Genomic DNA, 27,199 nt, shown 5'->3' on the forward strand with positions numbered 1-27,199 from the left:
GGCAGATTTTTTCCAGACATTTCCTACGTAAATAACACCCACAGCATCCTTTTACACTGTCACCAAAGTAGTCCTATTCAAATAAATTGGAATAAACTTGCATACAAATGCCTGTAATAAGTAGGGAAATTTAACCGAAACGGGAAACAGCCCTGTGGTTTGTGTCTGGTCCGGAATATTTATCATCAGCTGGAAATCTGGCCTTTCAAAAACATGCATGCATTTTCGTCTCGGCGAACTGTTTATCTCCATTCAAAAGATCACTTATTGAAGCCATCCGTGTATTTGCTTATTTGCAACCACTTATTAAAGGAGATGGAGATCGACATTAAGCATTTTTAGCGCTTGAAAACACGTCCTAAAATAAACCTGCCTCTCATTGGAAAGTCTTACTTCGTTTTTACAAGGTTTACCTGCGTCATCAAACGCCAAAGAAGATTTGTGAATCTGACCTTTGTCAACCCATTTATCAGACTATTAACTCACTTTTCACATTCATTTTTAAAAGGTTAGCGTCTCCTTCGCGATACCTTCTTCCAATTAAAATGAGTAATACACGAAGCGGGCAGCGTGCAGCGAGGCTCTGTGATAGCCCTGCGCCACCCACCTTGGAGGCCCTGTGACCATAATCGGCGTGGAAATGATGACTTTCTGGGTTTCTGGCCGCTAATATAAACACCACTCCCAAGAAAACCAGGAACAGCACACACGGTTACTTTTTGTGCTTCTGAACAATTTTTCCGGACACGAACTTCATTTATCCAACGATTCCAGATACTAACTGACATGTCCTCATTAGTTTGCTCTTTATACTATGTATTTCATGGGGGCAGATTTTGTATGACCCAATTTCATGCAACTTGGAGAGGCGTTTTGGGACGAGGATATTTTACTACGTAATGAGGGCACGGATTTGTTTTTCCTTTCAGAACATGACTCGATATAACAGCAGAAGCCGGATGCAGAAAGAGGGGACCTTACTTTTGTACTCCAGGTGAAAGCCCGCGGCTGCCACGCTAATGTCAGACTGGAAGTGGAGACAGAGCTGATTGGACGTGCTGTTCAGAAGAGCTGGGACCGTGGTTCCTGAAAGAAACAGGTGGGGGACTTTAACATCACAAATGCATTCACTTTTCTCTAGAAAAAATATACGGGTTTATCTGTTCAGGTTTACAAAGCCCTGCGGTCTGTCTGATTGCAACCTACTGAATCTGAGTATGGGCTTTGATGCTTCTGTCCTTTGATGCCTTTCTCTCGTGCGAGTCCAGCAAAAAGTTGCACATCTCTCTGCCCTCCTCAAGCTGATGTGACGGGTCTCTAACATATCAGGGTATGAACACACAAATTCTTACGTTCTACCAGGCACTGGTGCACTGGCTTTTCAAGTGCCATTCTTTTAACAACACAATCATTTTGTTTGTCTGTTTGTTTGTTTTGTTTTGACTGGAACAAAGAGGGAAAAACTCAAATGAGGGGCATCTGGGTGGCTCAGTCGGTTAAGCATCTGACTCTTGGTTTCTGCTCAGGTCATGAGCTCATGGTTTGTGAGTTCGAGCCCCGCATCAGGCTCTGCGCTGAGCGTGCAGAACCTGCTTGGGATTCTCTCTCTGTCCCTCCCCACCTCTCTCTTTCTCTTTCTCTCTCTCTCTCTCAAAATAAATAAATAAACTTAAAAAATATTTTAAAAACCTCAAAAGAGCAAGTCTTATGGAGGTTGGGGGAGCAGTTAGCCTGGGTGGACCGATCCGAAATACTGATAAAATGCTCCTTTTGACTACACGTTCTCTTTTCCGTCCTTGGGGGATCCAAACTGAAGAATGTTCCCACTGAGATCTGCAAACGATTCCAACTGAGCATGAGTGAAGAGGAAAATACAGGTGTAGGACATGATGCTTGCTTCCCTTAAAATGTATTGACTTGTGTTGTGACAAACAGAAAGTCAGCAGGAGAGGTATCGAGGGCAGGGACAAGCGTGATAGAAGAGCGGACACTGGAGGGGGCTGAGGACGAGGAACATGCTCCTCGATCAGAAGTGTCAAGTATTCTGGGAGGATGTACTAAATATGGGAAATGATAAGCGAGTTTAAATCCCCTGGTCTTGACACGCACGTGCTTCAAGATGAGGGTGAACCTCATCACAGCACAAGCAAATTACCACAACCGGCCGCGCTGGACAGAACCCTGCTGTGGAAAGAAGGAAACGCTGTTTTAAACAACGGAATAGGGAAATGAGTCCATAATTATCCAAGACAGATGAACGTGACTGCAGAGGGAAGATTCTCCAGCATCCTTCTCTCTGTTGCCACGATCCCGTTTCCCCCACCAGCTTTCCGTCCACAAGCCAGGTACGGACTCCCGCTGCCCTCACCTCCCCAGGTATCCAAAGGCCCTTTGCGGGCGGAGTGTGCAAACCTAAGTCATAATCTATGCCTGTAAAACCTGGCCAACCTCCGGTGTCCCCATGTCAGTCAACAAGCGGTTAGCATCCGCTCATGGCCCGTCACAGGCTTCCTTCTCTCTGCGACCCCGCCCTGCCATCTGCCAACAGGCCCCCTCTGGCCAGCCTCCTCAGACCCTCCCCCTTCACCGCCATCGCCCCAGGGCCAGCCGCCAGTACTAGGGAGCAGGACGAGTGCAACGCTCTCCCGACCTGTTTTCTGAATCTCCTGTTGCCCTCAACCAATTCATTCTCCACCCAGGAGTCGGAAAGCTTTCTTTTTTTTAACGGACATATGATTATTTCATACGGAAATTCTCGTGGATTTTTGATGATCTTAGGATGGAATTTCAGCCTCCTTGATTTGACCTAAGACCCTGCATGATCTAACCAATGTCTATATTTCTAGCTTCTTCTCTCTTTTTCACAACTCATGTTTTCTGTTGGAGGTGTTCCCATAATTGTAGGCCTATGATGCTCTTTCTCTTTTCTTTTGACCCATTTTACCCTCTTTAAAAACATCAATTGTAACTAACATACATTTTCATATTAGCTTCAAGTGTACAATGTAGGGGTTCAACAGTTCTATACATCACTCAGTGCTCATCGAGGTAAGTGGACTCTCGATCCCCGTCATCTATGTCACCTGTCTCCATATCCTCCTCCCCTCTGGTGACCATCACCCTGCATCTAAGAGTGGTTTTTGTTTGTTTCTTTTTTTATTTGTTCAACTCTTTTGTTTCTTAAATTTCACATGTGAGTGGAATCATTTGGTATTTGTCTTTCTCTGACTGACTTATTTCACTTAGCATCATACCCTCTAGATCCAACCATGTTACTGCAAATGACAAGATTCCTTTCCTTTTTATGGCTGAGTAGTATTCCTGTGTGTGTGGGGGGGGGTGTGGGTGGGTGTGTGTGTGGGTGGGTGTGTGTGTGTACATCTATGTTATCCATTCATCTATGGGGGGACACTCGGGCTGTTTCCATATCTTGGTTGTTGTAGATAATGCTCACTTGGGTCAGAGAGAAGAGGCCTCAGAGAGAAACTTAGGAGGAAGAGGGAGGAAGGCGTCCACGGCACCCACTTGTTGGCCTGACTCAAGACCTGTCCACATCAAGACAAGAAAGAGACCTCCACCAAAAACACCGATTTTTACCCATTTTTGTTCATTGTGTATGATGTTTGCTGTCTTCTCTCTCTGGTATTATTTTTGTGTTCTCATGTACTTTTTCTAGTGGTTTCCCAACTTTAAAATATTTTAGGTCCAGGAGAGTCAACATACAGTGTTATCTCTATAGGTACAGTTTAGTGATTCAACACTTCCCACACCAGCCGGTGCCCTTCACGACAAGCATTTTAGTAAGTGTGCTGCCGTAACAAGTACCAGTTTTGTATTTTTAGATAATCTTTGCAGAAAGAATGACATGTTACCATTGATCTAACTAGTCTAACCAAATCAGGGGCCATGACAGGATCTGCATTACTGTCTGCCTGGTTTTACCTGCAATTTGGGGTAACCGATGACTTTTTCTGCTGCATTTTTAATTTTGATTTATATTTATTTATTTTAGAGGGAGAGAAAGCACGAGCGGGGGGAATGGCAGAAGGACAGACAGAGAGAATCCCAGACAGGCTCCATGCTCGGCGCAGAACCCAACACGGTGCTGAATCCCACGACCCTGGGATCACGACCTGAGCCGAGATCGAGAGCTGGACGCTCAACTGACTGAGCCACCAGACGCCCTGACTCAAACTCCTTTAAACAGTGCTGCCCTTCCTTGCTTCCCGCCCATGCGTCTTCTACCAAAGACCAGACAACGACCCAGTCACCCTCTCCTCTAGACACCACCCAGGCCGCCCTCGTCTGTAGCAACACAGCTTTTCTCTGCCTTCACGTGGAGGACGACACTCCTCTGCAGGGCTTCCTGCTTGGTTCAGTTCTTTCAAATTTGCTCTCTTCGGGAGACGAGACCCTAACTTCTACTTTCCAAAATTTACTTCACAGCCTTCAGGGCCCAGGGGAGGACTCTGTACATACAGGTATTTACTGCACATTGTTCAACTTTTTGGTTTGCTTGTCTTTGGTTGACTGAGTTACGGTGTGGTCAGAAAACCTGCTTCCACGCCTGAGTCCTGACACAAATTAGCTCATCACCGCAAACATCTTAATATGCTCCAGTTCCGTAAAATGAAGATGATATGTGTATTTTTAAGTTTATTTGTTTATTTTCTGAGAGATAGAACACAAGTGGGGAGGGGCAGAGAGAAGAAGAGAGTAAGAATCCCAAGCAGGCTCCGTGCTGTCAGCACAGAGCCTAACGTGGGGCTCGAGCTCACAAACCACGGGATCATGACCTGAGCCGAAGTTGGATGCTTAATGGACTAAGCCACTTGGGTGCCCCTAAAATGAACATGATATTAAGTCCCTTACATGTGAGTGATAAACTGCCACGTATGTGACAATGCTGTGTGAGTGAGGTTCCCTCTACGTGTTATTACTGATGGTAGCAAGGCCTGAATGACTTTGTTTGTAGCTCTAGGATGACATATAACCACTCGCTCCTCTACAAAAGATGCCGGATCTCGACGCCTCGGGGGGCACACCAGACACACGGGCACCAATGAGCGAGGGAGGCCTGGGAGGGTGCCGTGCAGGGAGAACCTGGCCCCAGCTGGAGGGAGGCCAAGCCACACCTGCCGTGAAGGAGCGCCCACGGGGGCCTCTCTAGACTGCACTAGACAGGAAGTTCTTCCCAGCACACAAAACCCAGCTGGGGGATGTTTTTAAAAGTGTTGCCACAGGCAGTATATTTTTGATCATATTGTTTTACGGTGACCTAGATAGAGCAACACCTAACACAGAAAACTGAGAAATGGTATTAGAGCCCTACAGATTCTATTCTCAGCACAGACAAATTGGTATGATTTTTGATCTATTCCATTCATTTATAATTTATAGCCTGCCTACTTCCAAAAATGATTGTAGACGGCTTAGAACACAAGCCATATATATACATATGTATACGTATACATATGTATATGTAAATATACACACGTATACGTATACATATATACATATGTATATATATGGATGTTCAAACAAATTTTTTTTAAAAGTTCAATTCATTCAAGAAGTCAATTGTTTTTCCCAAAATGTGTACCTTTAACAACTACTCGTTCTTGTTTGTTTTTACTCAATAACAAACTTTTAAAATGGGTTCAATATTCTCTTATAGTTATTTTTTAAAGTGCCATAGAAATAAAGAGTTTAAATATTGATTATACTTTTAAAAGTATTGAAATGTTAAAACTGATTTATAATCCTTTTGCCATATAAAAATTTTAAAAAGCTCCTGTCAAAAAATTTCAAATCATTAAAAAAAATCAAATCATTTGTACCTCAAAAAAGATTCAGGATGCCTGGCTCAGTTGGTCAAGGGTCCAACTCTTGATTTCAGCTCAGGTCATGATCTGATGGTTCATGGGATCGAGCCCCATGTCGAGCTCTGTGCTGACAATGTGGAGCCTGCCTGGGATTGTCTCTCTCTCTCTCTCTCTCTTCTGCCCCTCACCCACTCACTCCGTTTCCCTGTTTCTCTCTCTCTTTCAAAATAAACAAACATTAAAAAGGTGCAAATATAGCACGAAAACACCACATATCACTGTATCTCTCTATACTATATAATAATTATATTTATCTCGGGGCGCCTGGGTGGCGCAGTCGGTTAAGCGTCCGACTTCAGCCAGGTCACGATCTCGCGGTCCGGGAGTTTGAGCCCCGCGTCGGGCTCTGGGCTGATGGCTCAGAGCCTGGAGCCTGTTTCCGATTCTGTGTCTCCCTCTCTCTCTGCCCCTCCCCCGTTCATGCTCTCTCTCTGTCCCAAAAATAAATAAACGTTGAAAAAAAAATTTAAAAAAATAATTATATTTATCTCTATTACTAATTTATATCTGTGTGTATATACGACATTATTTTATTCTAAACAATTTGCAAGTTACAAATGTGATGGCCCATTTCTTGTAAAACTTCAGTGTGTGTTCCTTACACCAGAACATCTCAAATCAAGGAAAAACTAACACAGACACGGTAGTTCCAAACATGCAATCCACAGATCTCATTTGATTTCCCCCAACACTGGCTTTCGTAGCCGAAGGATTCTGTCCGTGATCACGCGGCGCATTCAATCTTCGGCTCCCTTTGTTTTCTTCCATCCAGAAGAGTTTCTTAGTCTTTTCACACCTTTAACAACTCGATACTTTCCAAAAACACAAGCACGTTTTTTGAGTGGAATATTTTTCAACTTGAGTCTGTCTGATGGTCTTTGCTATTCGACTCGGCCTACGCATTTTTGGCCAGAATGTTAAAAGCTGACACTGTATTCCTGCCTGGTTGTCTCATCTGCTCCACAATCGGTCTTGGGGGTGCCAGGGGGCTGTTGTGCTCGGGCTGCACGGGCTCCTTCGGGGCAGTTCCTCCAAACCCTGCTCTCGGCGCATCATGTTGGTGTTAGATGGGCCGGGACGGGGGTGCTTTCCAGCAGCGCAGGTGCAGCCCCACGAGGAATCAAGCTCTCGCATGTCTGCTTGCTCTGACAGCGGGCCCATCAGTACGCCCGTTCATGCCATGTCCGTTACTGGCGGCCCCACCACTGACGCTGGGCCAAAGTGGAATCTGCCGGGCTTCTCCCCTCCGGAGTTCCTACTCTCCTGCTCCCAGTGAGTACCAATTAGGCGGGGAGATGCAACGAGACCGCGAACGCGCCGTTTCTCACCAGAATTCGGCCCAGCAGTTCTGGCAGGCATGGATGTTCCAGTTTGAATTGCTTATCATCGGAGCAGTTGCCACATGATGACCCTCTCATTCCACCTCCCAGCCAGACGTATTAGTTTGCGTGCTGTGAGGGAAATCGTTCTTCTTCCTTCATTTCGTTTATGCATGTAGCTACTTATATTGGGATGGGCTCATAGATTTCTATTTTATACAGAGCAGTTCAGTGTGTGTGTGTGTGTGTGTGTGTGTGTGTGTGTGTGTGTGTGAAATGTGTTTTTCCTACCAGAGCCCTGAAAAATGAGGCTTCATTTCTCCAAGAATATTTGCTCCTCTAGGGAAAAACAGTATTAAGTTGATATCCAGAAACTCAGCGTTGGGTGCCAGAGGGGTTCTTGGCTACCGGGGTGCTGCTTGACATCTGCCAAAAGACAGAGGTGGGAAATACGCGCACGCGCACACACACACGCAGGCTTACATGTGTAGTTTCATCTATACATACTAAAACCACGAGTTTGCGCTGAGACCTCTAATTCAAATCCAAGTAGCCCGCCTCATTTCCAGGTCTCTAACTCCTTTAGCAAATACGGAGAAACCTGGTTCTCACTGCCGTCACTCTATGACTCAGGTCCCCAGTTCCCACGTACGTGCCCAGCCTTCTGACCTGACCAGCTACCATCTTGCTCGTCCACTCTGTCGGGTCCCGACTGTTCCAAACACACCCAGCAAGCAATGGGAAAAGAAAGGCAGTCACAAGGAAATCTTAAAATTCATGCCATCCCTCACAAAATTAACTCCAGCTAGGAAGATACCCTGCTGTGTGCACTGGGTCTGAAACCATTCATCCTTCATGGCCTCAGGAGTCCGTCCGATAGTGAATAAAGAGAAGATCATAGCCAGAAGTAAAATAAAGCTCTTCTTTTTAAATCCGGACAAATGCCACATAGCCCTCAAACGAAAAAGGAGCCGGGCTTCCGACGGTGTGCCGGTGAAGCATGAGGGGCCACACCAGCGTCTGTCTTGGGACTCGCTTGGAGCGGTGCGTGTGCAGAAAGAGAGAGATGGAGAGAGAGAAACACTGGCCAGGAATCAGAACCCAAGATAATTTCCCCCAAAGCTCGCGGTGCAAAGACAGAAGAACCCTCGCACACTTGGTCTCGGCCGAATCATAGGGAAGGAAAGAGACACACAGGCCTTGCCTGGGCCACTATTCCGCGGATGAATGACTGTGACGTCATTCCTTTCCACAGCGGTGTGCTCATTATGTACCCGAGTCCCAGAGCGAGAGGCTCTCACCATCAGAAAGGGCACTACTCTTCCCTTGGGCAGCAGTAAGTACAATAACAAAGAAACCAAAGGGTCCGTATACAACTATGTAAGAGAAGCACTTTCTCCACCGTCACCATATTACATAAAATAGTACACAGTAGTCCCCCTTATCCACAGGAGGTACATTCTAAGACCCCCAGATGCCCGGAACCACGGAACGTACCAAACCCTGTGTATGCTATGCATTTTGCTACACATGCACACCCATGATGAAGTGTGGCTCATAAATTAGGCACAGTAAGAGATGAACAACAACTAATAACAGAGTAATTATAACAGGTGCCATAGTAAAATTTATGCGAATGTGGTCTTTCCCTCAAAATATCTTACTGTCTTGCAGGCTCCCCTCTTGTGATAGTGCGAGACGGTAAGATGCCCACCTGGTGGGACAGAGTCAGGTGCATGACGCAGGCATGTGATATATAGCTATAGGTCAGCATTGACCTTCAGCTAATACGTCACAAGGAGGATCGTCTTCTTCCAGGGCCGTGGCTGATCATGGGTAAGTGAGACCACGTACAGCAAAAGTACAGGTGAGGGGGGACTATTGTCATGTACGTGTAGAGTATAAATCAGGAATTTTCTCTATTATTTTTTCAACTGGGCATATTCATAAACCACGAATTATTTTTTTCCATTGAACATACCCTTGTTATTCACAATGGCTACAACTGTAAAAAATGCTGAATTTGTGAACGTGGCTCTCACTGATATTTTTTCCCACAATATGCATTTGTGACAAAGGCTGAAAGCAGCCCAGAGGAGGAGGATGTGGTTGACTAGGCTCACTCACAAAAAAATGCTATTCTCTTGGAAGGTGAGAAGGTCTTAGAAACAACCAAATCACCCCCAAACATTATCAGGTTATCTCAAAAATACATAAACCTTGGAATATTAAACCACAAGATGTAAGTGGTCTGTTTAACTTCAGAAAGAAGTGTGTCTGCAATATCATAATATTATTCTATATTTGCATATGGCATAACACTGTATATTATTTAATGCAATTGATTTTAAGTATAAAGAAGTTCAATCTAAGTGCATGGGAAAAGATTGTCGGACAGACTCTTTTAATTTGGTAGAAGACATTATACAAAATAATGTATCATGTTATTAGTTCCAATTAGATGACTTCAAACTGGATTTATATCTTCACATGTTATTTATTAATGACTTTTTCTTTTGATCACATTGCTTGCTCGCCCGCTTTTATTTAACTTAATATTAGTTTTCTTAAAAGCTTACATCTTTGCATTTTTGCAAGGAATTTTGCAATACATCTGCATTTTGCATTTTTGGTTAGAACTTTTACAAGAAGTTTGCATCTTACATTTTGCAAGAAAGTCGATAGCAACAGCAAACTCCATGATGATTTTTTTCGGAGGAATTTCTTAATCCCAACCTTGACACATGATGAATCCTTATTTCTATTTCGGAAAAGAATACAGGCTACGTATCGACGATTATCTTAGGGATGTTTTAGGCTCAGGTACCTCTATACCACCACATCTATTATAAAAATCACTCGAGCCAACATGTATCATAAAATACTGTGACCAAAGGCAGATATTATGAGGACAGAGAACAATGTTATAAAACTTACACATCATCTATATTTTCTTAAGACCTTACTAAGTAGCTTTTTGTTATTCCTTTTATATGTGACATCTCAGAATGATAAAGAATCAAAACAGTGGCGCATTCTCTGCTCGCACTGTTAATATGTGGTTCTGTGTAGTAAATGAACTGTCTGCTCTTTGTTCCTGGTATCCACACAGTAACCCCCTACCCTTGGACTGTTCTGACAGGACCGTCTTTGTTATTCCAGGTGGGCTCCTCAGACCACACCGGAGTTTATGGTAGCTCTGCTTATGATCACGTGTATCAAAAAATAGGGTGGTGGCTGCGCATGTGGGAAGGGCAGCCACGCGCTTAGCGGCTTGGGGTTTTGAGCCAGATGATGTCAGCCTGACCTCCCAACCTCTGTGGGGTAAGGAGCTGAAGACCGAATCGAATCTTGTAGCCAGGGACTGAATGGATCGTGCCTCCATAATGAAAACCCAGCGGGAAGTCTGGAGAGCAGAGCTCAGGAGAGCTTCCAGGTTGGTGATACACACTGGTGTGCCTGGAAAGTGACATGTCCTGAGGACACAGAAGGCTCATGTTTGAGACCCTCCCAGATGCCGCTCTATGAGTCACTTGATCTGGCTGTTCCTGATATTTATTAGCAGATTGCTTTCTCATGTTCTGTGAGCTATGTAAGAGAATGATTCAAACTAAGATAAACCCCTGAGTTTTTAGCCAGTCGGTCAAAGGGCGGGTGGTCCAAGGGCACTGAGCGTGGGACTGGGGTCTCAGGGGAGTTGGAAAACCATGCCTTCGACCCATGCAGTGTGTGCCAACTCCTGGTGGTCGTGCTCAGAATTGCATTGCAATGGTATTTATGCCAAATAGGTTTTAAATGATGGAGATTAAGGAAGGCACCTGTGATGAGCACTGGGTGTTATACCGAAGTGCGATATTGAATCAAATGCTATATTGAATCGCTATATTGTACACCTGAAACTAACATCACACTCCATGTGAGCTAACTGGAATTGAAATAGAAACCTGGAAAAAAAATTGAAAAGTGTAGCCAACATCTACACATTTAGCTAGAGACACTGTTTACTATTAAAAGTAAACCCGATTTTTACTTAGAAATGCATCTTGACGTCTACATCCATTGACTTAATATGTTTAAATTTGTACACGTGAAATATCAGAAAAAAAGGTTCTGTTCTCCTAATTCCAAAAACTAAAATAAGAAAGAGAAGATTAGTATTGTTCTTCTTTGCCACATACGTAGGCAATGTGTTTACTTCCTTTATTATTATCATTTTTACTATCATTTAGGAAGCCATTCCTGCTAACCTTGGTCAATCAACCATACAACTGCCTTGCTGTATACAAAGAACATGTACACACGTTGTATGTACATGTGTTCAGCAACACACTCGTGCCTCAGACAATTAGGTGGAAAAATTCGTTCAAGGTTAAACCCTTCTTTTTGAGAAATCAACCTATTCCTAATATTAACTAAGAAATATAACATCACACATCTGAAGCTGAGTTCACACACAGGGGACAGTAGTTATTCCAGAGAAGGCTTAATCCAGGCTGATGTACATTAGTTGATACATAAAAAGTAGATTTGAATGATGAAATTTGAACTTCAGATAAAAAATCGCAAAAGATATACCTTGGAAGCAAGTTTTACTCGAGAAAACCATAAGGAAGAGAAAGTATGTTTACCGTTTCGTTCTCCGTTTATTGAACAAATTCCATGTATAAGTGGACCCCTGTGGTTCAAACCCATGTTGTGCAAGGGTTCACTGCATAATAGACAGACACACTAAACCACAGGGTTTCACTGCCTGAAGCATTTCTTCTCTCTTGGATTTATCTGCCCATGTTTTACTCATCTGTTAAGATGTTATAATTTTCCCCAGATATTTTATGCCATCCATTAAGATATTTCTTCGTTTGTTCCCCCAAATCCTAGGCAAATGCAACTTTTGACTTCCTTCGTCACCCAACACCTGCCTGTGGTATTACATCTTCGCCAAAAGTTACAGGTATTACTAGGTTACATTATATTTATATATGATGAAAACGTATATGATTATGAACATTTGATGAAAACGTATATGATTATGATTATGAACATTATTACGTTCTGCCGTCTGCATACGGATGTGCAAGTGTGTTGTTTTTAGTGACAGACTTTTTTATTCCCAACAACAAACATGGTGCCTGATATCTGCATCATACTGACACATAGGAGGTGGTGTAGAAAGTCGCAGGCCAAGCTGAACTGTGACAGCGCTATGTGGTGGGGGCAGGACGTGAACCTTTCCAGGGGAGACGGCACAGCAGATGAGGCGTGCAGGTCTGGAAGGGGCAGTCGCACATAAACGTCCCCAAGGATACGCCACGCGAAGACACACCAACACAGGTGGCGTGTGAGGAGTGATACCCTCTACTGGCATTGTCTCACACGAAACTTTAAATGGCCCCGTAAAAAGACGCTTTCATCTGCTGACAGCCAGAGACAACTCTGGAGTAATTTAAGAAGTGCGTGGTCAGATCACAGCTGTGGCGCGCACCGCAAACAGCCTGCCCGTCCCCCGCTTTTCTTTCGGCGCCTGCTGAGCGACAGGGTGGAGGTATCTCCAGATGCGGCCGAGATCAGGGGGAGACGTCGTTCGGGCCAGTACCCCACAAGGAGCAGTCTGTGGGGCCAGGCGCACTCTTAGAAAAGCTCTTAGTTTTCTGTGCAATCCTGGTTAATTCTGAAACGTGGAGATCGTTGCTCCTCAGTTGTAAGACAAAGGCGAGGACAGCACTTCGCGCAGAGTGCGATTTTTAGGACTCTGTTAGCCTGGCCCTATCAGGGCTCAGTAAAGGTCATGATGATGATGGTGACAGGGAAGACGGTGATCTTGATAACAGCTACCGTCAAGATTTTTAAAAATTATTTAAGGTTTATTTACTTGGAGAGAGAGAGACAGACAGAGACAGAGAAGAGAGGGGGAGAGAGAGAGAGAGAGAGAGAGAGAGAGCGCCGGAAAGGGGCAGAGAGAGAGGGAGACAGAGACAGAGAAGAGAGGGAGAGAGACAGAGAGAGTGCCGGAAAGGGGCAGAGAGAGAGGGAGAGAGAGAATCCTAAGCAGGGTCCACGCTGTCAGCACAGAGCCCAACACGGGGCTCGAACTCACAAACCATGACATCATGACCCGAGCCAAGAGCAAGAGTCAGATGCTTACGGACTGGGCCACCCACGCGCCCCTCTGTCGGGAATTTTGATACGTTGGTGCTGTTCAGGGCGGAGGAAACAAGATAACCTCCCAGTAGAAAAGAAAGGGAAGAGAGAGCTGGACAGCACTGCTTACCGCCAGGGCGAGGAGGGAGACGCCAAGGCCAACCCGGAAGCAGTTTCCGTGGACCCGGCAGGTGGAAGAAAGAGCAAGGGGGGGCTGCCTACACTTCAGGTCTGGTGACACCTGCTGTCAAGGGCGGCACTGCGCTGCAAACCTGGCGGACCCCAAAGCACTACAGATCTCAGGCCTCGAAGCTCCAAACCGTGCAGTACAGTTTCCTGGACGGCCCGATCTCAGCACATCTCTTCGCAGGAACTGTGAACCGTGAGCTACCCTTCGCTTCACCCCTACCTGCCGTTACTACCCCTGGGTCCCTCGCCCCCCGGCCTCAGACTGTCACATGCAAACACCGTCTACCTGCTACCTCCCCAGCGTGAGTCCCGCTCACTGGGAACAGAGCTGTCTCTTGGCTCACCTGCGGTCTCGCTCTGAGACTATCAACACTAGATGAGCGAATGTGGATGTGCACGAGTGTGGTAGGAAAACGTCTACATGGAACGTTTTGTGGCTGTTGCTCATTTCGTTAGCGTTTGATGACTCTGATTCACAAAGACGGGAGGGAACTGGTGTCATCATACCTGAGAAGCTTCCCAGCCTGGGCGCGGTCATGTCCCCTCCGTCGTAAATCTCCAGAGAGTCCCAGTTCTGCTCCGTGGCAAAACTGATCACTTGAATCTAGCAAACAACAGTGTTCAGTTACTAAGTATTTTCGGTTTAGAGAAATTTGCCTGATCATGCAGGGTTTTTCCATGAAACTTAATACATGCACCAAAGAGAAACGTGAAACCCCACAAAATAAACCATGAAGCGACATTAGCAAATTTCTACAAACGGCACTTTGGGCAGCTTTTATCCCCCAAATCTATTGGTTTTTTTTTTTTTAATTTTTTTTTTCAACGTTTATTTATTTTTGGGACAGAGAGAGACAGGGCATGAACGGGGGAGGGGCAGAGAGAGAGGGAGACACAGAATCGGAAACAGGCTCCAGGCTCCGAGCCATCAGCCCATAGCCTGACGCGGGGCTCGAACTCCCGGACCGCGAGATCGTGACCTGGCTGAAGTCGGACGCTTAACCGACTGCGCCACCCAGGCGCCCCCCAAATCTATTGGTTTTAATCCCAAGTTTAGAAATGTGATTAGAAACATGTTGTAGAAGAAGTAAGAAAAGGGAAACAGGTTATGGTTTAAGTATTTAAAAATAACCAACGCAAACAAGAAAACAAACACAGAAAGCAAGCCCCGTGCATTCAGGCGCTCCGGGCTTGAGGGGCTTACCTGGATTCCTGATCCCTCCGTAACTATGATTTTCCAGATACAGTTTAAGTTGTTACCATATGGTTCAGGATAGCCGGGGGATAAAATTGTACCTCTGCGCTGAGTGAAATTGCCACTGCAGGGGACTAAAAGACAGAACCGTATCTCATAAAAATAAAGTACAGCAAAGGACAGCATTAATTTCATGCTTAGCGTTTCTCTGCTGTGTGATCAAAGACACATTTGACATGGAGTATGGTCCTCTCAATGGCATGTGGTGGCCAAGGTCAAATTCAGTCTATTCTCTTACCAATTCCCAGTATCATTGATTATTGCCTACCATAGTACCAAGGTTCACAGATCTGGTGTCTAAAAGCAAGCCTCTTCAGGCTAAGAAGGGGCTGTACCTGACAGTGACATCTCGGAAGTGAATGCTGTTCAGAATAATTTTATCCGGATGAGTTAAGGAGCTTTGCAAACTATTGCCTTCCATATGTAGACAAGCAACCCCAAATGAGAGTAAGGGGATTTATGAGCAAATCTGGGGAGAAGAGATGCTGAAAACGTACAAGTGAATTCAAGACCTCATGGCGACTGCTCTCGAGGTTGTCACGCAAAATGAAACAAATAAACTATAACTAACAAGGCCACTGTTATTCGGGCGGCATTAACCTGTTACTTTTCAAGCCTTCATCAGCACAAATTTATTAAGAGGACATTACGAGACAGCAAATCAACACTGTAACGATTCTTCCCCAAAAGGAAATTATGCTCTATACCCAGGGCTTGAGAGTTAATGGCGTACTTGATAGGTTTTGTGCAACAAAACGCATTTCATCCTCGTTAATCTAATGAGTTGTTTCATGAGACACAGTGACTTTTAGCGTGGAGCCGCTCCACCGCTATTTCAGAGGAAACACGTTCTTTTTGAACAGGTCTGGAGCGGGATCAGGCTGTGCACACTGGACGGGAGCATCGGAAGCTGTTCGTCCAGCTGTGAAGCTGGAGGGAACAGCCTTGTGCACGCTGTCACGCCTTGTGGACACACGCACGCCGTCACACCTGCGGGCACGCACACCGTCACACCCGCAGGCACACACGCTGTCACACCCGCGGGCACACACGTTGTCACACCCGCGGGCACACGCACTGTCACACCCGCGAGCACGCACGCTGTCACACCTGTGGACACGCATGCCGTCACACCCACAAGCACACACACCGTCACACCTGCGAGCGCACACACCGTCACACCTGCGGGCACGCATGCTGTCACACCCACGGGCATGCACGCTGTCACGCCTTGTGGACACACGCACGCCGTCACACCCACAAGCACACACACCGTCACACCCGCGGGCAGATATACCATCACACCCGCGAGCACGCACGCCGTCACACCTGCGGGCACACTTACCCACGCAGCTCGGGATTGTGTCGTTCCACTGAGCTAACGCGTTAGGCACGGACTGGCAGCGGATGGCGGTGGAGCCCTGAAGGAGGTACCCCGGGTTGCACTCGAATCGAACAATCGAACCGGCCGAGAACTCGGAGCCAATTCTCCGTCCGTATCTGGGCTCAGGGACAGAGCTGCACTGGGTATCGCTGGTTCGAGGGACAGCTAGAAGCAAACACACAACACGGCCATCGGTGTCTTCCCGGGGAAGCCCCACCATTTCCTTGGAAAAGGAGTCAAGAGAGTCCAGAACGAGTTTATGTTAATACAGAAATCAGTAACGCCTTCCGCAGGTTCTAGAGGGAACGATGTGGGGAGCACTTCCATACCTGCATCCAACCTCTTACCAACCCCAAGGACCGCCTTATGTTCTCCTTTCAGAGGAGTTAAACGCGGCATCAGGAGCATTGGCGCCTTATGAGATCTGAGTGATATGCAGGCAATTAAAATTAATTAAGCACCCAAATCACTGTGCTCATGATAACGAGGTGCCTCAGAACTTGCACTTACCCTCAAAGACCTTAGAGTCTAGTGAGTATAATACGGCTATTGTGATGTAATAACAAAATTAAAAACACAACTACCGGATGACCCAGCACTTCCGTGAATGCATCCCACTTCTGCAGATATATCCCCCCAAACACTGAAGTCAGGATCTCAAAGACCTGTCTGCACCCATGTGTCCACCACAGCCTTCTTCACAGTAGCCACGCTGTGGAGACAACCTAAGTGTCCCATCAGTGGGTGAAGGGATAGAGAAAACGTGTTACGTCCATACAATGGAACACCGTTTAGCCTTAAAACAGAAATAAATGCTGCCATTTGCAACAACACACGCGTTCCTTCCTCTGGATAAAAGTCAAGATGGCCAACCACACGGCCCGTTCCCCCCCCCCCCAACAGCCCCTCTGGCGAAGCAAAATCACACGGCCTTTAACCCCGTCCCAAATCACCTGGCACAAACCTCAATCCCATAACCAGCCCCTCTCGGAACTCCCTTTCTGAGACACCCCCAGGGTCTCCCTGGGCTGTGGTTTTCGTTGAGGTCTGGTCTTCGGCTGACAGTCACGGGCAGGTGAGCCTCGTTCCAGTGCGAGGTGAGGGGTCTGTTAGGTTGTGTAGTGGAATCTACTGTCTGTGAGACATTGTTCTGCTTCCCAAAAGGGGCACGGGGTAACGTCTGGAATATACTTCAGCTCGCAGAGACGTCTGTTACTCCAGAACGACTCGTTGAGAAACAGATCCACAAGGTATGGGCACGAAAACTCCAGGATCTGATTTTATCCTCTGCAGCTAAAGGCCGTTTGTATGTATCGTGTCCAGGATGCTCTTCAGTCTGTGCATTTCTTCATCCAACGGTGCCCCCCTCTGACAGCGTGCTCGCGTCCTTGTTTTCCCGAAGAACAGTGCTCCATGTTCACACTGCTTTTCCTAACATGGGGACATCAGGTTTTGCATTGAACCTGACCAGTGACAGGCTGCATCTGAGTAACTGCTCCTAAGAAAGCAAGTCTACGAGACGGACTCAGAAGACGATTCTGACGCAGAGTTTATCAAATTGTATACCAAGCACTACAGTTGAAACAATGATACGTCAGAATGGCTCTTTTTTAGAAGTAAAAACAGAATGCAGAATAACTATATCATAATAAAAATTGCAGAAAATTCCTTTGTGTCATATTTATATCTCAGCATTTTGGTGCAGTTGAACAAGAAGCGTGAGGGCCAAAGAGGAAGTAAATAAAGACCGTCCCATGGAGCCGTCTTCCTCCATGTTTGCTGCCGTTGTTACCAAAATGGAGAAATGTCTCCAATGGCAATTTTTCTCCTTGTCCTGAATTACACGAAAAACACCCGGCTACTGATAGCAAACGCTGCACGCTTATCTAAGAAGCCTCAAACACAGTGACGTTTCTATTTCTAATAATACATTAATCGTTCATAAATATGCGAGCACTTTTTCCAGGGCATCACTGCCACTCCAGGCCCCATACACGGGGACAACACACCATCAAGGGTCACTCAGACACAGGCCACTATTCAGCCTTTCCTCATGAACTTCATGGTTGTCCTTTTTTAAGGAAACGAAGATAAATGAACAACACCTACATCTGGGTGATAGTATGAAGGGTGTTCTCTAGAGGAAGAAGTTTCCCCAGTGAGGAGAAGAACAATTTTAAGTCTCTGGAAAGTGGGGCCGAAGCAGGCACAGACGACCTCAAACGTCCATGCACCGTCTGGGGAGCATCCAACAGCATTCAGCCACTTTCCCTGTCGGCCCATCCTCCGGTCCCTGCTCTTCACCTGGATGTTTCGGGCAGCATCAGGGAGAAATTCCGTCCTCTGTGGTTACTACCCTGTATCTTTCAGTCAATGTTTCACACTGCGGTGAAGGAAGAGGGGAACCGGCCCAGCGGAAAGCGAACGGGGACTGAGGTCGGCTCGGGAGAGAAGGTGCCGGACAGAACGACGAGTGACGGCCACGGCAGGTGCGCTGTGCTGGTGCGGGGGCTGGGGGCTGCTCTCGGGCTTTCAGAGCACCCACCGCGAGGGGAAGCCAGAGCCTAACGTCACGTGGTGGGTCCTTGGCCCGAAGCCACTGCCAGAGCTCAGCCCAGGTCTGCGCACGCGGCTCCTTCACCGCCCATCTTTCAGAGCAGGTATGACGACAAAACCAGACACCGACAGTAACCTAGTAACAAACCTGAATGCCCGCAGCAGTCACTTGGCCACTCTAAGGGAGGCTGGCTTGCCTGTGTCTTTAGCGATGGGGGATATTTTCTATTTCTCAAAATCATTCTGTTTGGGTAGTTGAAAAATCGGATTCGACAAGCCATCACTCGTCAGTGAATTCAAGCACACATCACTGAATTATGAACAAAACTTTATGCTCAGTCTTTTTTGTAAGAAGTATGCATTTTATAAGCTCTTTATACAAAGTGCGAGTCTCTTCGAAGTGGAAAACCTTGTAATTTATGTCATCTAAAGGGAGATGAGGTTTGGGGAAAATCAGTAAAGACATGTACTTAAACAACTGGGAAGGATCTCACGTGGAAATTTTCACGTCAATTTCTTTCTAACCAAACTTCCTGCTTCCAGGTTGTTTATCTGTTTATTTCACTGCTAAGGGCAGTGAGTCTTGCTGTAGGAGGTAGGAGACCCTGGGACAGGAAAGCCCCAAGCTAGTGAATCTGGGAGACCGGGAGGCCAGAAGGCCAGGAAGCGGGAGGCTGCTTCAGATGGGGATCTGGAATGGAGCTGTCCACACAGCAAATGTGTCCAGAAAGACAGAAACTCGGCCAACTGACACTTGTAAGTTGTGCAGTCAGGAGAAGCTTGATATAAACACATGGCCTCCTTTCCCCTCTGAAATATTCAGGATGTCCTACCTGGTTTACTAGCTTTGGTGTGAATGACTTATTTTGAGAGAACTTAATGAAGTGCTGAATCCTGCATGGAAATACCCAAGAAAAATGGATGATCTGTGCAAACAGCCAGGCACAAATATAAGAGAGTTAAAAATAGTAGTACACTCATGAGACACTGTCGACTGCCGAGTTTAATATAGACACATGCAGTCACATGCACACACAGAGCATGGCGGGGGTGGGGGGTTGTGCAGATGGTTTGTAACCACGCTGCCATAAATTAGCACGTGCCTCAGAGTAAGCAGGAGAGGACAGGAGACTTATCTGCTCTGCCTCAGTCGTCTCTGTGGCCACGCACGTCGGCTCTTGTGTTGTTTCCAATATTGCTAAGGTTGATTCTGTTATTAAAAGGTGGGGCACCTGGGTGGCTCACTTGGCTCAAGGTCAGACTTTAGCTCACGTCATGATCTTGTTCGTGAGTTCGAGCCCCACGTCGGGCTCTGTGCTGACAGCTCAGAGCCACGAGCCTGCCTTGGATTCTGTTTCTCCCTCTCTCTGCCCCTTCCCTGCTCATGCTCTGTCTCTCTCTCTCTCTCTCTCTCAAAAATAAATAAACATTAAAAAAACCTGAAAAAAAGTGTGTATTTGGGGCCCCCAAAAAATCTACAAATGCAACATAAGCACATCATAATATAGACTAAAAGGGCTCTTCTAACACCAGAGGAACCAGACTGTGCTCAATTTATTAAGGAACAGTAGGTGAGTGTTCCACATGGTGGGTTTCTTAGGGTGACATGAATTTTGATTTTCTCGCTGCCCCCAGAATACACTGACTTTACGCGCGATCCATTTTCTGCGGAGTGCCAAAGATTATCAAAATGTGCAGAATCCCCTTTGCTGACTGCAGTCCTGCCAGTGTGTAGGTCTGGGAGCTCAGGGAGGGAGGGCTCAGGAATCGCTGGGTGCTGGGGCAGGAGGGAGGGGACACCCTCTCCAGGTTGCCTGAAAGGAAATCCAAGAAGCCACTTGAACGCATTCACATCGGAAAGCGAGGCGTGCTCCTGCCGTGTCTTCAGGGAACTTTGTTTATGTAGGACAAACATCAACAGCGGTCCAGTTGGGAAACCGAAATGTTAGCACAGCCCCAGGGACCCTCACACTCCAGGAGAATCTCCAGATGTCTGTTCCTGGTAGGTTCTACCAACAGCTTTTGCTTCTCGAGTCAACTGTCACATCGCCGAGGTGTGTGGTGGCAGAATGCAAGGGGGATGCAAGGTGGCCCCAGGAGGAATGACTCCCGAGCCACCTGCTGTAAAAGGTGCCTGCCTGTCACTGAAATGCACCATGTCTTCTCCGTCTCCGTCCACACTACTGCTTGTAGGACCCGTGACCTGGAAAGTAGTTCCTCCACCCCAAGTAGATAGCGTCCTTGAGTGTTTCATTCAATAGCACCAAGCAGCCGGACGCAGGGCTTCACAGGCACTGAGTCGTCACTGACAAACTGATGTGGGACAGGTATTTAAAGCACCGGGTTAGGAAGGGATCCCCTCCATTCGCCTCTTTTGGGGTGCTCGTGGGTCCTAACTCACTGTCTTTCCCACTTCTGACCTTTCAAATAGACCCTTCTGCCTCTAAGGGGTGTGGAAAGCAAAGGAAAACCAGCAAAGACATAAGTTAATTAGGACACTTTGTAAAACAAAGCCTACGTCCATTTCTCCACAGGATCAGAAAGATGGAAACATCTTCATTACTTAGGCCTCATTATTAAGCAGGCGGCAGGGAGGGCCGGGGAGTGGAGCGCAAGAGGCAGTGATGCTGGAATGCCTGGGTGGTGTCCGGGTTCCCTGCACCCTGACCTCGCTTCCTACTTTGCCACCGATGTCTCTAACAGGTGCAGAAACTCCCCGTGCAATTTAAAGCTTTAGTAACTCAAGGGGCGCCTGGGTGGCGCAGTCGGTTAAGCGTCCGACTTCAGCCAGGTCACGATCTCGCGGTCTGTGAGTTCGAGCCCCGCGTCAGGCTCTGGGCTGATGGCTCAGAGCCTGGAGCCTGTTTCCGATTCTGTGTCTCCCTCTCTCTCTGCCCTTCCCCCGTTCATGCTCTGTCTCTCTCTGTCCCAAAAATAAATAATAAAACAAAAACAAAAAAAAAAAAAAAAACGTTGAAAAAAAATAAAGCTTTAGTAACTCAGGAAAGAATGAAGCCGTAAGTGGTATTCGAACGTGCTATTCAGAAAGTTTTTATACAATGGATTTCAAATAATTTCTTGGCTCCCACGTAACCGGCATCTTTCAGAAAGTAATATTCAATTCAACTTTTCAGATGTATTGAAAATGTCCCCAGGTGTTCTCAAGTGATTTATAAACTGCATTCATGATTCTAGTTCTTTGCTTCCAAGGGATTTAGCTTTGATAAAAAGACAATTTTTGCATAAACTCACTATAGGAACAAAGCAAGAAAAGGAGGTATATTGAGACTTTATAAAATATTGAGGGTGTTAGTGTCATTATATACTCTTAAGGACAAGGAAAACATATTCCTCCTATAAATGATTTTCTTTTCTTACCGCTTTTCTGTTTTCATTCATTTTAATGGCGATATGTTACTAAGAAGCCAAGAAACATACCTTTTAAAGTCGTGACTTCTGAGGACAGTATTTGTAAGTAGGATAGAGTCAGGGTCATTTGCCTCAGATATTTTATTCGATGTCTAATCTTTATCAAAAAGGAAGGAAAGCCCCTTATCAAGACAGTCCGTGTCAGTAGCTTAAATGTCTCCAGGTTAAAAAGTGTACTTAAGGTGCTATTCCTTCTCATTCCTTTACACCTCATCTTGTTCCTGAGCAGTGAGGTTTTTATGATGAAATATTTTATAGTTTATAGATTTTAGAAAAATCATTTTGAGGGCATGGGTCTTGCAGCGTGAGAGCATTAGAAATGAGTTGTAAGTGAAATGACAGACTGCTATTTGCCGTAATTTTTTTTTCTTTTTTTACAAACACTATGATGTCAAGCTCGTTTTCCAAAGTCTTTAGCAAAGGACAGAAGCTACTGGCACTTGGGGCTTCCCCGCCACTTGCCACTTCCGAGGAAAATAGCTAAGAGGGGCGAGTAATCTCTGTAGCCTCGAGCAAAACTGAGACCTGGAAAAAGGAAGTCTTCCTCTTTTGGAACACACAGTTTATCCGCCAAGATGGTAATGTCTCTCACACCTCAAGCTTCACGGCCATTACAACCTATATCCAAAGACCCGCTCTGTGCTTCTGAAAGTGTATAAACAGTTGACATGGATTTTTGTCAAGTTCATGCACTGAATAGACAAGACAAAGGTAGACTCCAGAGATAGAAAACAATCCTCATTGTTTAGAAACTTTGCACAATCCCCAACATTTTGAATAAGCTCCAATTTCAGAAATAAATATAAAGGTGTCAAGGTGCAAAAGTTAACAGAACACAAATAAGACAAAATGGGTGTTTAGAGTCACGGAGGCACGGACGGTATTTTGGGTTTTGTTTGATTTCGTTAAGTTGCCTTTTCGACTTCCTTTTTTTACGGGAAGATCTGGAATTGTAAAATGTGCTTTAAATGTATTTCACGAAAGCAGGTACTGAAATCTACACTCTTACGAGACACTTTACTGAGTTACATGAACTATAATATACATGCAATCCTTCTGCAAAGTATAAAGTGCCAGACAGAGGGGATTGGATCAGTAAGTGTTTCCTGATGACGCCCGATAAATGAGGTGTCACTGTGTCTTTGCAGGAGAAATAGCGTATATATTTAAGTGTCAGAAAGCAAAATTGTGATATTTTTATTAAACCCTTTTATTATAAACATATGAATACCTTCGATTTCGTAAGTATTAAAAAAAACACACAATGCAGAAACGGCTAGTGCTTTAACTGAAAACAGCAGTATGTCTGATGTCTGGGAGGGCAGAGGGGTGTGCTCAGTGACCTTTGACCCTTACCTTGGTAAACAAAGTGGAAACCCCGGGCAGAGGAACCGCTCTTCGCACTGAATCGGAGAAGAATCTGATTTGATGTTGCCAATGGCAATGTTTCACCTAACGAAGAAAACCAGAGGTAATTAGTGGGATCCGTAGAATACACTGTGGGGTGGTGGCAAATATTTTGGAAAATAACTATTATTAACTCGGAATTTCACTCTCAGCTGTTGTACTCTTATCAGATCTCCCTTTGGGTTTAGGACCCAGACGCATTGTTTCTATCAAGATTTTAAAACTGGTCTTGCCTGTTCGTTCTATTAAAATGTGGATTTAATCAATATCTCACTTATGCTTCCTTCTGAAGCAGGCACTCATCATAAGTCTGTTAGCTGACAAAGTGGGAAATACAAGAATTAGATTTATCAGTAGCTCAGAATCAACTTTATGTGACAGTTACTTGCTAGGATTTTACTTCAATTAAGAAAATTAGGAAAATCTGAATCTAAACTTGTTTAAAAATACTAAAGCATTTAGATTCAGAAAAAATAAACTTATGAAATATATTTTTACCTTTTAAAGTACACCCACTATACAGGAACGGTCTCTCTCACGTGCCACTAAGGAGCATATGAATGACATAAGCATTTCAGAGGTGAATTTGTCAATAGGTAACAGTACTATAAATCTGTATCTTCTGGGGGTGCTTGGGTGGCTCAGTCGGTTAAGCTTCCGACTTTGGCTCAGGTCATGATCTCACGGTTCATGGGTTCGAGCCCCACATTGGGCTCTGTACTGACAGCTAGGAGGCTGGAGCCTGCTTCTGATTCTGTGTCTCCCTTTCTCTCTGCCCCTCCCCCGCTCAGACTCTGTCTCTGTCTCTCTAAGATAACATAACATAACATAACATAACATAACATAACATAACATAACATAACATAAATCTGTATCTTCTGATGCGTTTCTCGACGTTCCATCATCGGACATTGGCAGAAAAGAACAAGACATAGGTCTTAAGGACCTTGGTTAACAACAGTGAAAAACAGGAAATAATCAAACTTAGTCTTGGTTGGCAAGAGTGTGTGATCCACACGCACAACTTGACTTTGGTCAGGGATGACAACGCAGTGACTGCACAAACCTTGCAGTTTGCCCAGGGTCCCAATCCACGAGGGGCTAATTAAATTGCGCTGCGCTAGTCAACTGAATCCTGTTCAGCACTGAAACGAATCACTTTCGGTCTAGATACTTTTTCGTAGGGAAACAACTGCAGATGTGATTTTCAATAAAAGCGTGGCGTACAAAATGAGGTTGAAATAGCATCCCGTTTTATGCAGCCCCACGTACGTTTACGCGCATTTACACACGCACACATTCATCTGTGTATGTGTATACACGTACGCGCCCGTGTACTTGTGGGAGCGTGATGAATCTCTATACGCACGTATTTAAAGGTTGGCAAGGACTGAGACCACAATATTGATACTGCTTATCTCCAGGAAGATTAGGGGACATAGGACAGAAAACAGAACACACAAGATCATTTATTATCCCTTCTTTTTCCGATATTTTCCTTTGTTCTTGAGATGGATATTGTATTTCCTACAACCTTAGTAAGCAAAATGATGGTCAGCGGTTTTATATCTGAGATAAACATACAGTTGAAATTTTTTATCGAAGATACAATGTTATTAAGTAGGCAAGCAAATTCAAAGATGATTGCATTTCTCCCTCATTAAAAAAGAAAAAAAAAAGACAAGTTTAAAATGAGTCACCCTGGCCGTCTAAATAAAATTAAAGATCAAATGCTTTGAATGTTTACCTGAATGTGACCCGGAGAGAGAGCTGAGAAGTCTGGCCTGTGGGTGTGTCCCATCAAATAATTCTGCCAAATCATTCAGTGCCGTCTGGAAATAGGCGAACTGTCCGAATACGACTGCAAAATAAAGGGGTGGGTGGCACAACGCTTATTAGAAAACACAGACACGGAGGCTTACACCACCTATGTACCGATTCCTCTCAAGGATCGTGCTCCTAAGATTCCGGCAGAAAATCATGAACTGGTTTCCCCGGCTTTCTAACAGTTTTCAGTGGCTTAAACAATTTTATTTCGCTTCTCAATGTCTTGAAACATAATAAAAGGAATAGCATTACTGTTCCCAATCTGTTTGAATATTAAATTTTTTTCTGGAACTACATTAGGATAATACAAGAATAGCCATAAAGCTGCCCCATTATTTAAGAGCAGCAGTTAACGATGTTTCGTTTCATGTACAATAGGTACAGGGATCAAGACAATTCTTGGTTTTAAAAACATGCCAGTTTGGTGAGGAATTTAAAATTGTTCACTTGTTATTACAAGGTGAAATTCACGTGAACTTATTGCGATTTACACACAGGTCAGCAACATACCATAGAGCTGTTTATTATGACCCCACCACACAATTTTATTTATCTCACGGGTGATATAAATAGCAAGAACACACCTCCTCCAAGTAAAACATTACTGTGCATTTCAGCACTTCAAACTTCATAAACTTTTTCACTCAAAGTGACAATATATAGGCCTCCACAATAGTTAGAAACACTTGTGATTTAGTATATAAGCAAGGAGCGACTAATTCTTATTTATGTGCAAGGTTTAAACTAAAATTATTCTCATTCTGCATAAGAAATGGATATGTATGTATCAATTATACATGTCAGATTCTAATGAACTAATGTGTTGGCCAAATGGAGGGGAATCTAACTGTAGTAGCTTGTGTGTGTGTGTGTGTGTGTGTGTGTGTGTGTTTTAGATATGCCATATATTCTGTCACACACATGTATTACATATATACATAAACACGTATGTATAATATGCACCGTGTACAGTATGCACGTAATAGAGTATACGTACACATACATACATGTATTTTAAGATTTTATAATTCCTTTATAATTTTCTAGAGACAAATAATTAAAGGAAGCATGTAAGCCAGGAGGACTTTCCCAATGGATGAACTGCTCTAAAACAAAGAATTAGAAAGAGGAAGAGAATTTTATGATTTCAACATGGTCCTGGCTCATACAATTCCTTTCTCATAGCAGCCCCCCACCCCCAGTAATGAAACCTTCATCACGTTGGAGGCAGGATGCTTGGGTCTTTTAAATAGCACAAAAGTGAATCACAGACACGTAATTTCAAGAAACTTTTAGAACCAGAATTTGAAGATGATCCAGAGAAACATGGTCCTAGGACCGTCACGTGCCAACGTGCACTGAGCTCCTCACAACAAATACGGGTGTGGGTCTACGTGTTGGCCAAGATGAGGCTTCTCTGATGAGCTGCTTGGGCAGAGCTCAGACCTACAACTGACTCTGCCCCAAATGGGCAGCCAAGACTGACAAGTGCTCATGGCCACGGGGTCTCCCTGGGGGGAGTCCATGTCTCCTAGTGGGGAGAGCAGTGTCGCTTCCTTGAGGCATGAGAAGTTAAACCACTTGGGGGGAAGAACGAAGGGCAGGGAATTATTTCAGTACGTGAACATTGAAAGCAAAACTTCGCAGGTGACAAATATGGCAAAAGGTCTGGTGTGGCAGGCGCTCAGTGGGTAAGAGACAAGGAGGGGGTTGGAAAGCAAAAGCCACCGCAGCCTGAGACTTCAGGACCTAAAAACGAGGGGTTTTCTCGTGGGCAAAATGGGAGTGAAAAATGTGTATCAGGGTGTTC

The 27,199-nt window shown here is 45.1% G+C and overlaps 1 protein-coding gene across 2 annotated transcripts in view; it reads right to left on the reverse strand.

Annotated features, from left to right (window-relative positions):
* The window catches only part of CSMD1 (CUB and Sushi multiple domains 1), a 2,022,422-nt gene that overhangs the window by 225,601 nt on the left and 1,769,622 nt on the right, over positions 1-27,199 (reverse strand). For both annotated transcript variants that reach the window (XM_043557450.1, XM_043557440.1), the window contains exons 32-37: positions 25,310-25,423; positions 23,512-23,607; positions 16,132-16,335; positions 14,736-14,860; positions 14,039-14,135; positions 982-1,086 (exon numbers count right to left, since the gene is read on the reverse strand). In XM_043557450.1, coding sequence (XP_043413385.1) covers positions 982-1,086; positions 14,039-14,135; positions 14,736-14,860; positions 16,132-16,335; positions 23,512-23,607; positions 25,310-25,423 — 741 coding nt within the window. The remainder of the gene's footprint in view (positions 1-981; positions 1,087-14,038; positions 14,136-14,735; positions 14,861-16,131; positions 16,336-23,511; positions 23,608-25,309; positions 25,424-27,199) is intronic.

Source organism: Prionailurus bengalensis, chromosome B1, assembly GCF_016509475.1.
Source record: "Prionailurus bengalensis isolate Pbe53 chromosome B1, Fcat_Pben_1.1_paternal_pri, whole genome shotgun sequence".
Classification (NCBI taxonomy): domain Eukaryota; kingdom Metazoa; phylum Chordata; class Mammalia; order Carnivora; family Felidae; genus Prionailurus; species Prionailurus bengalensis.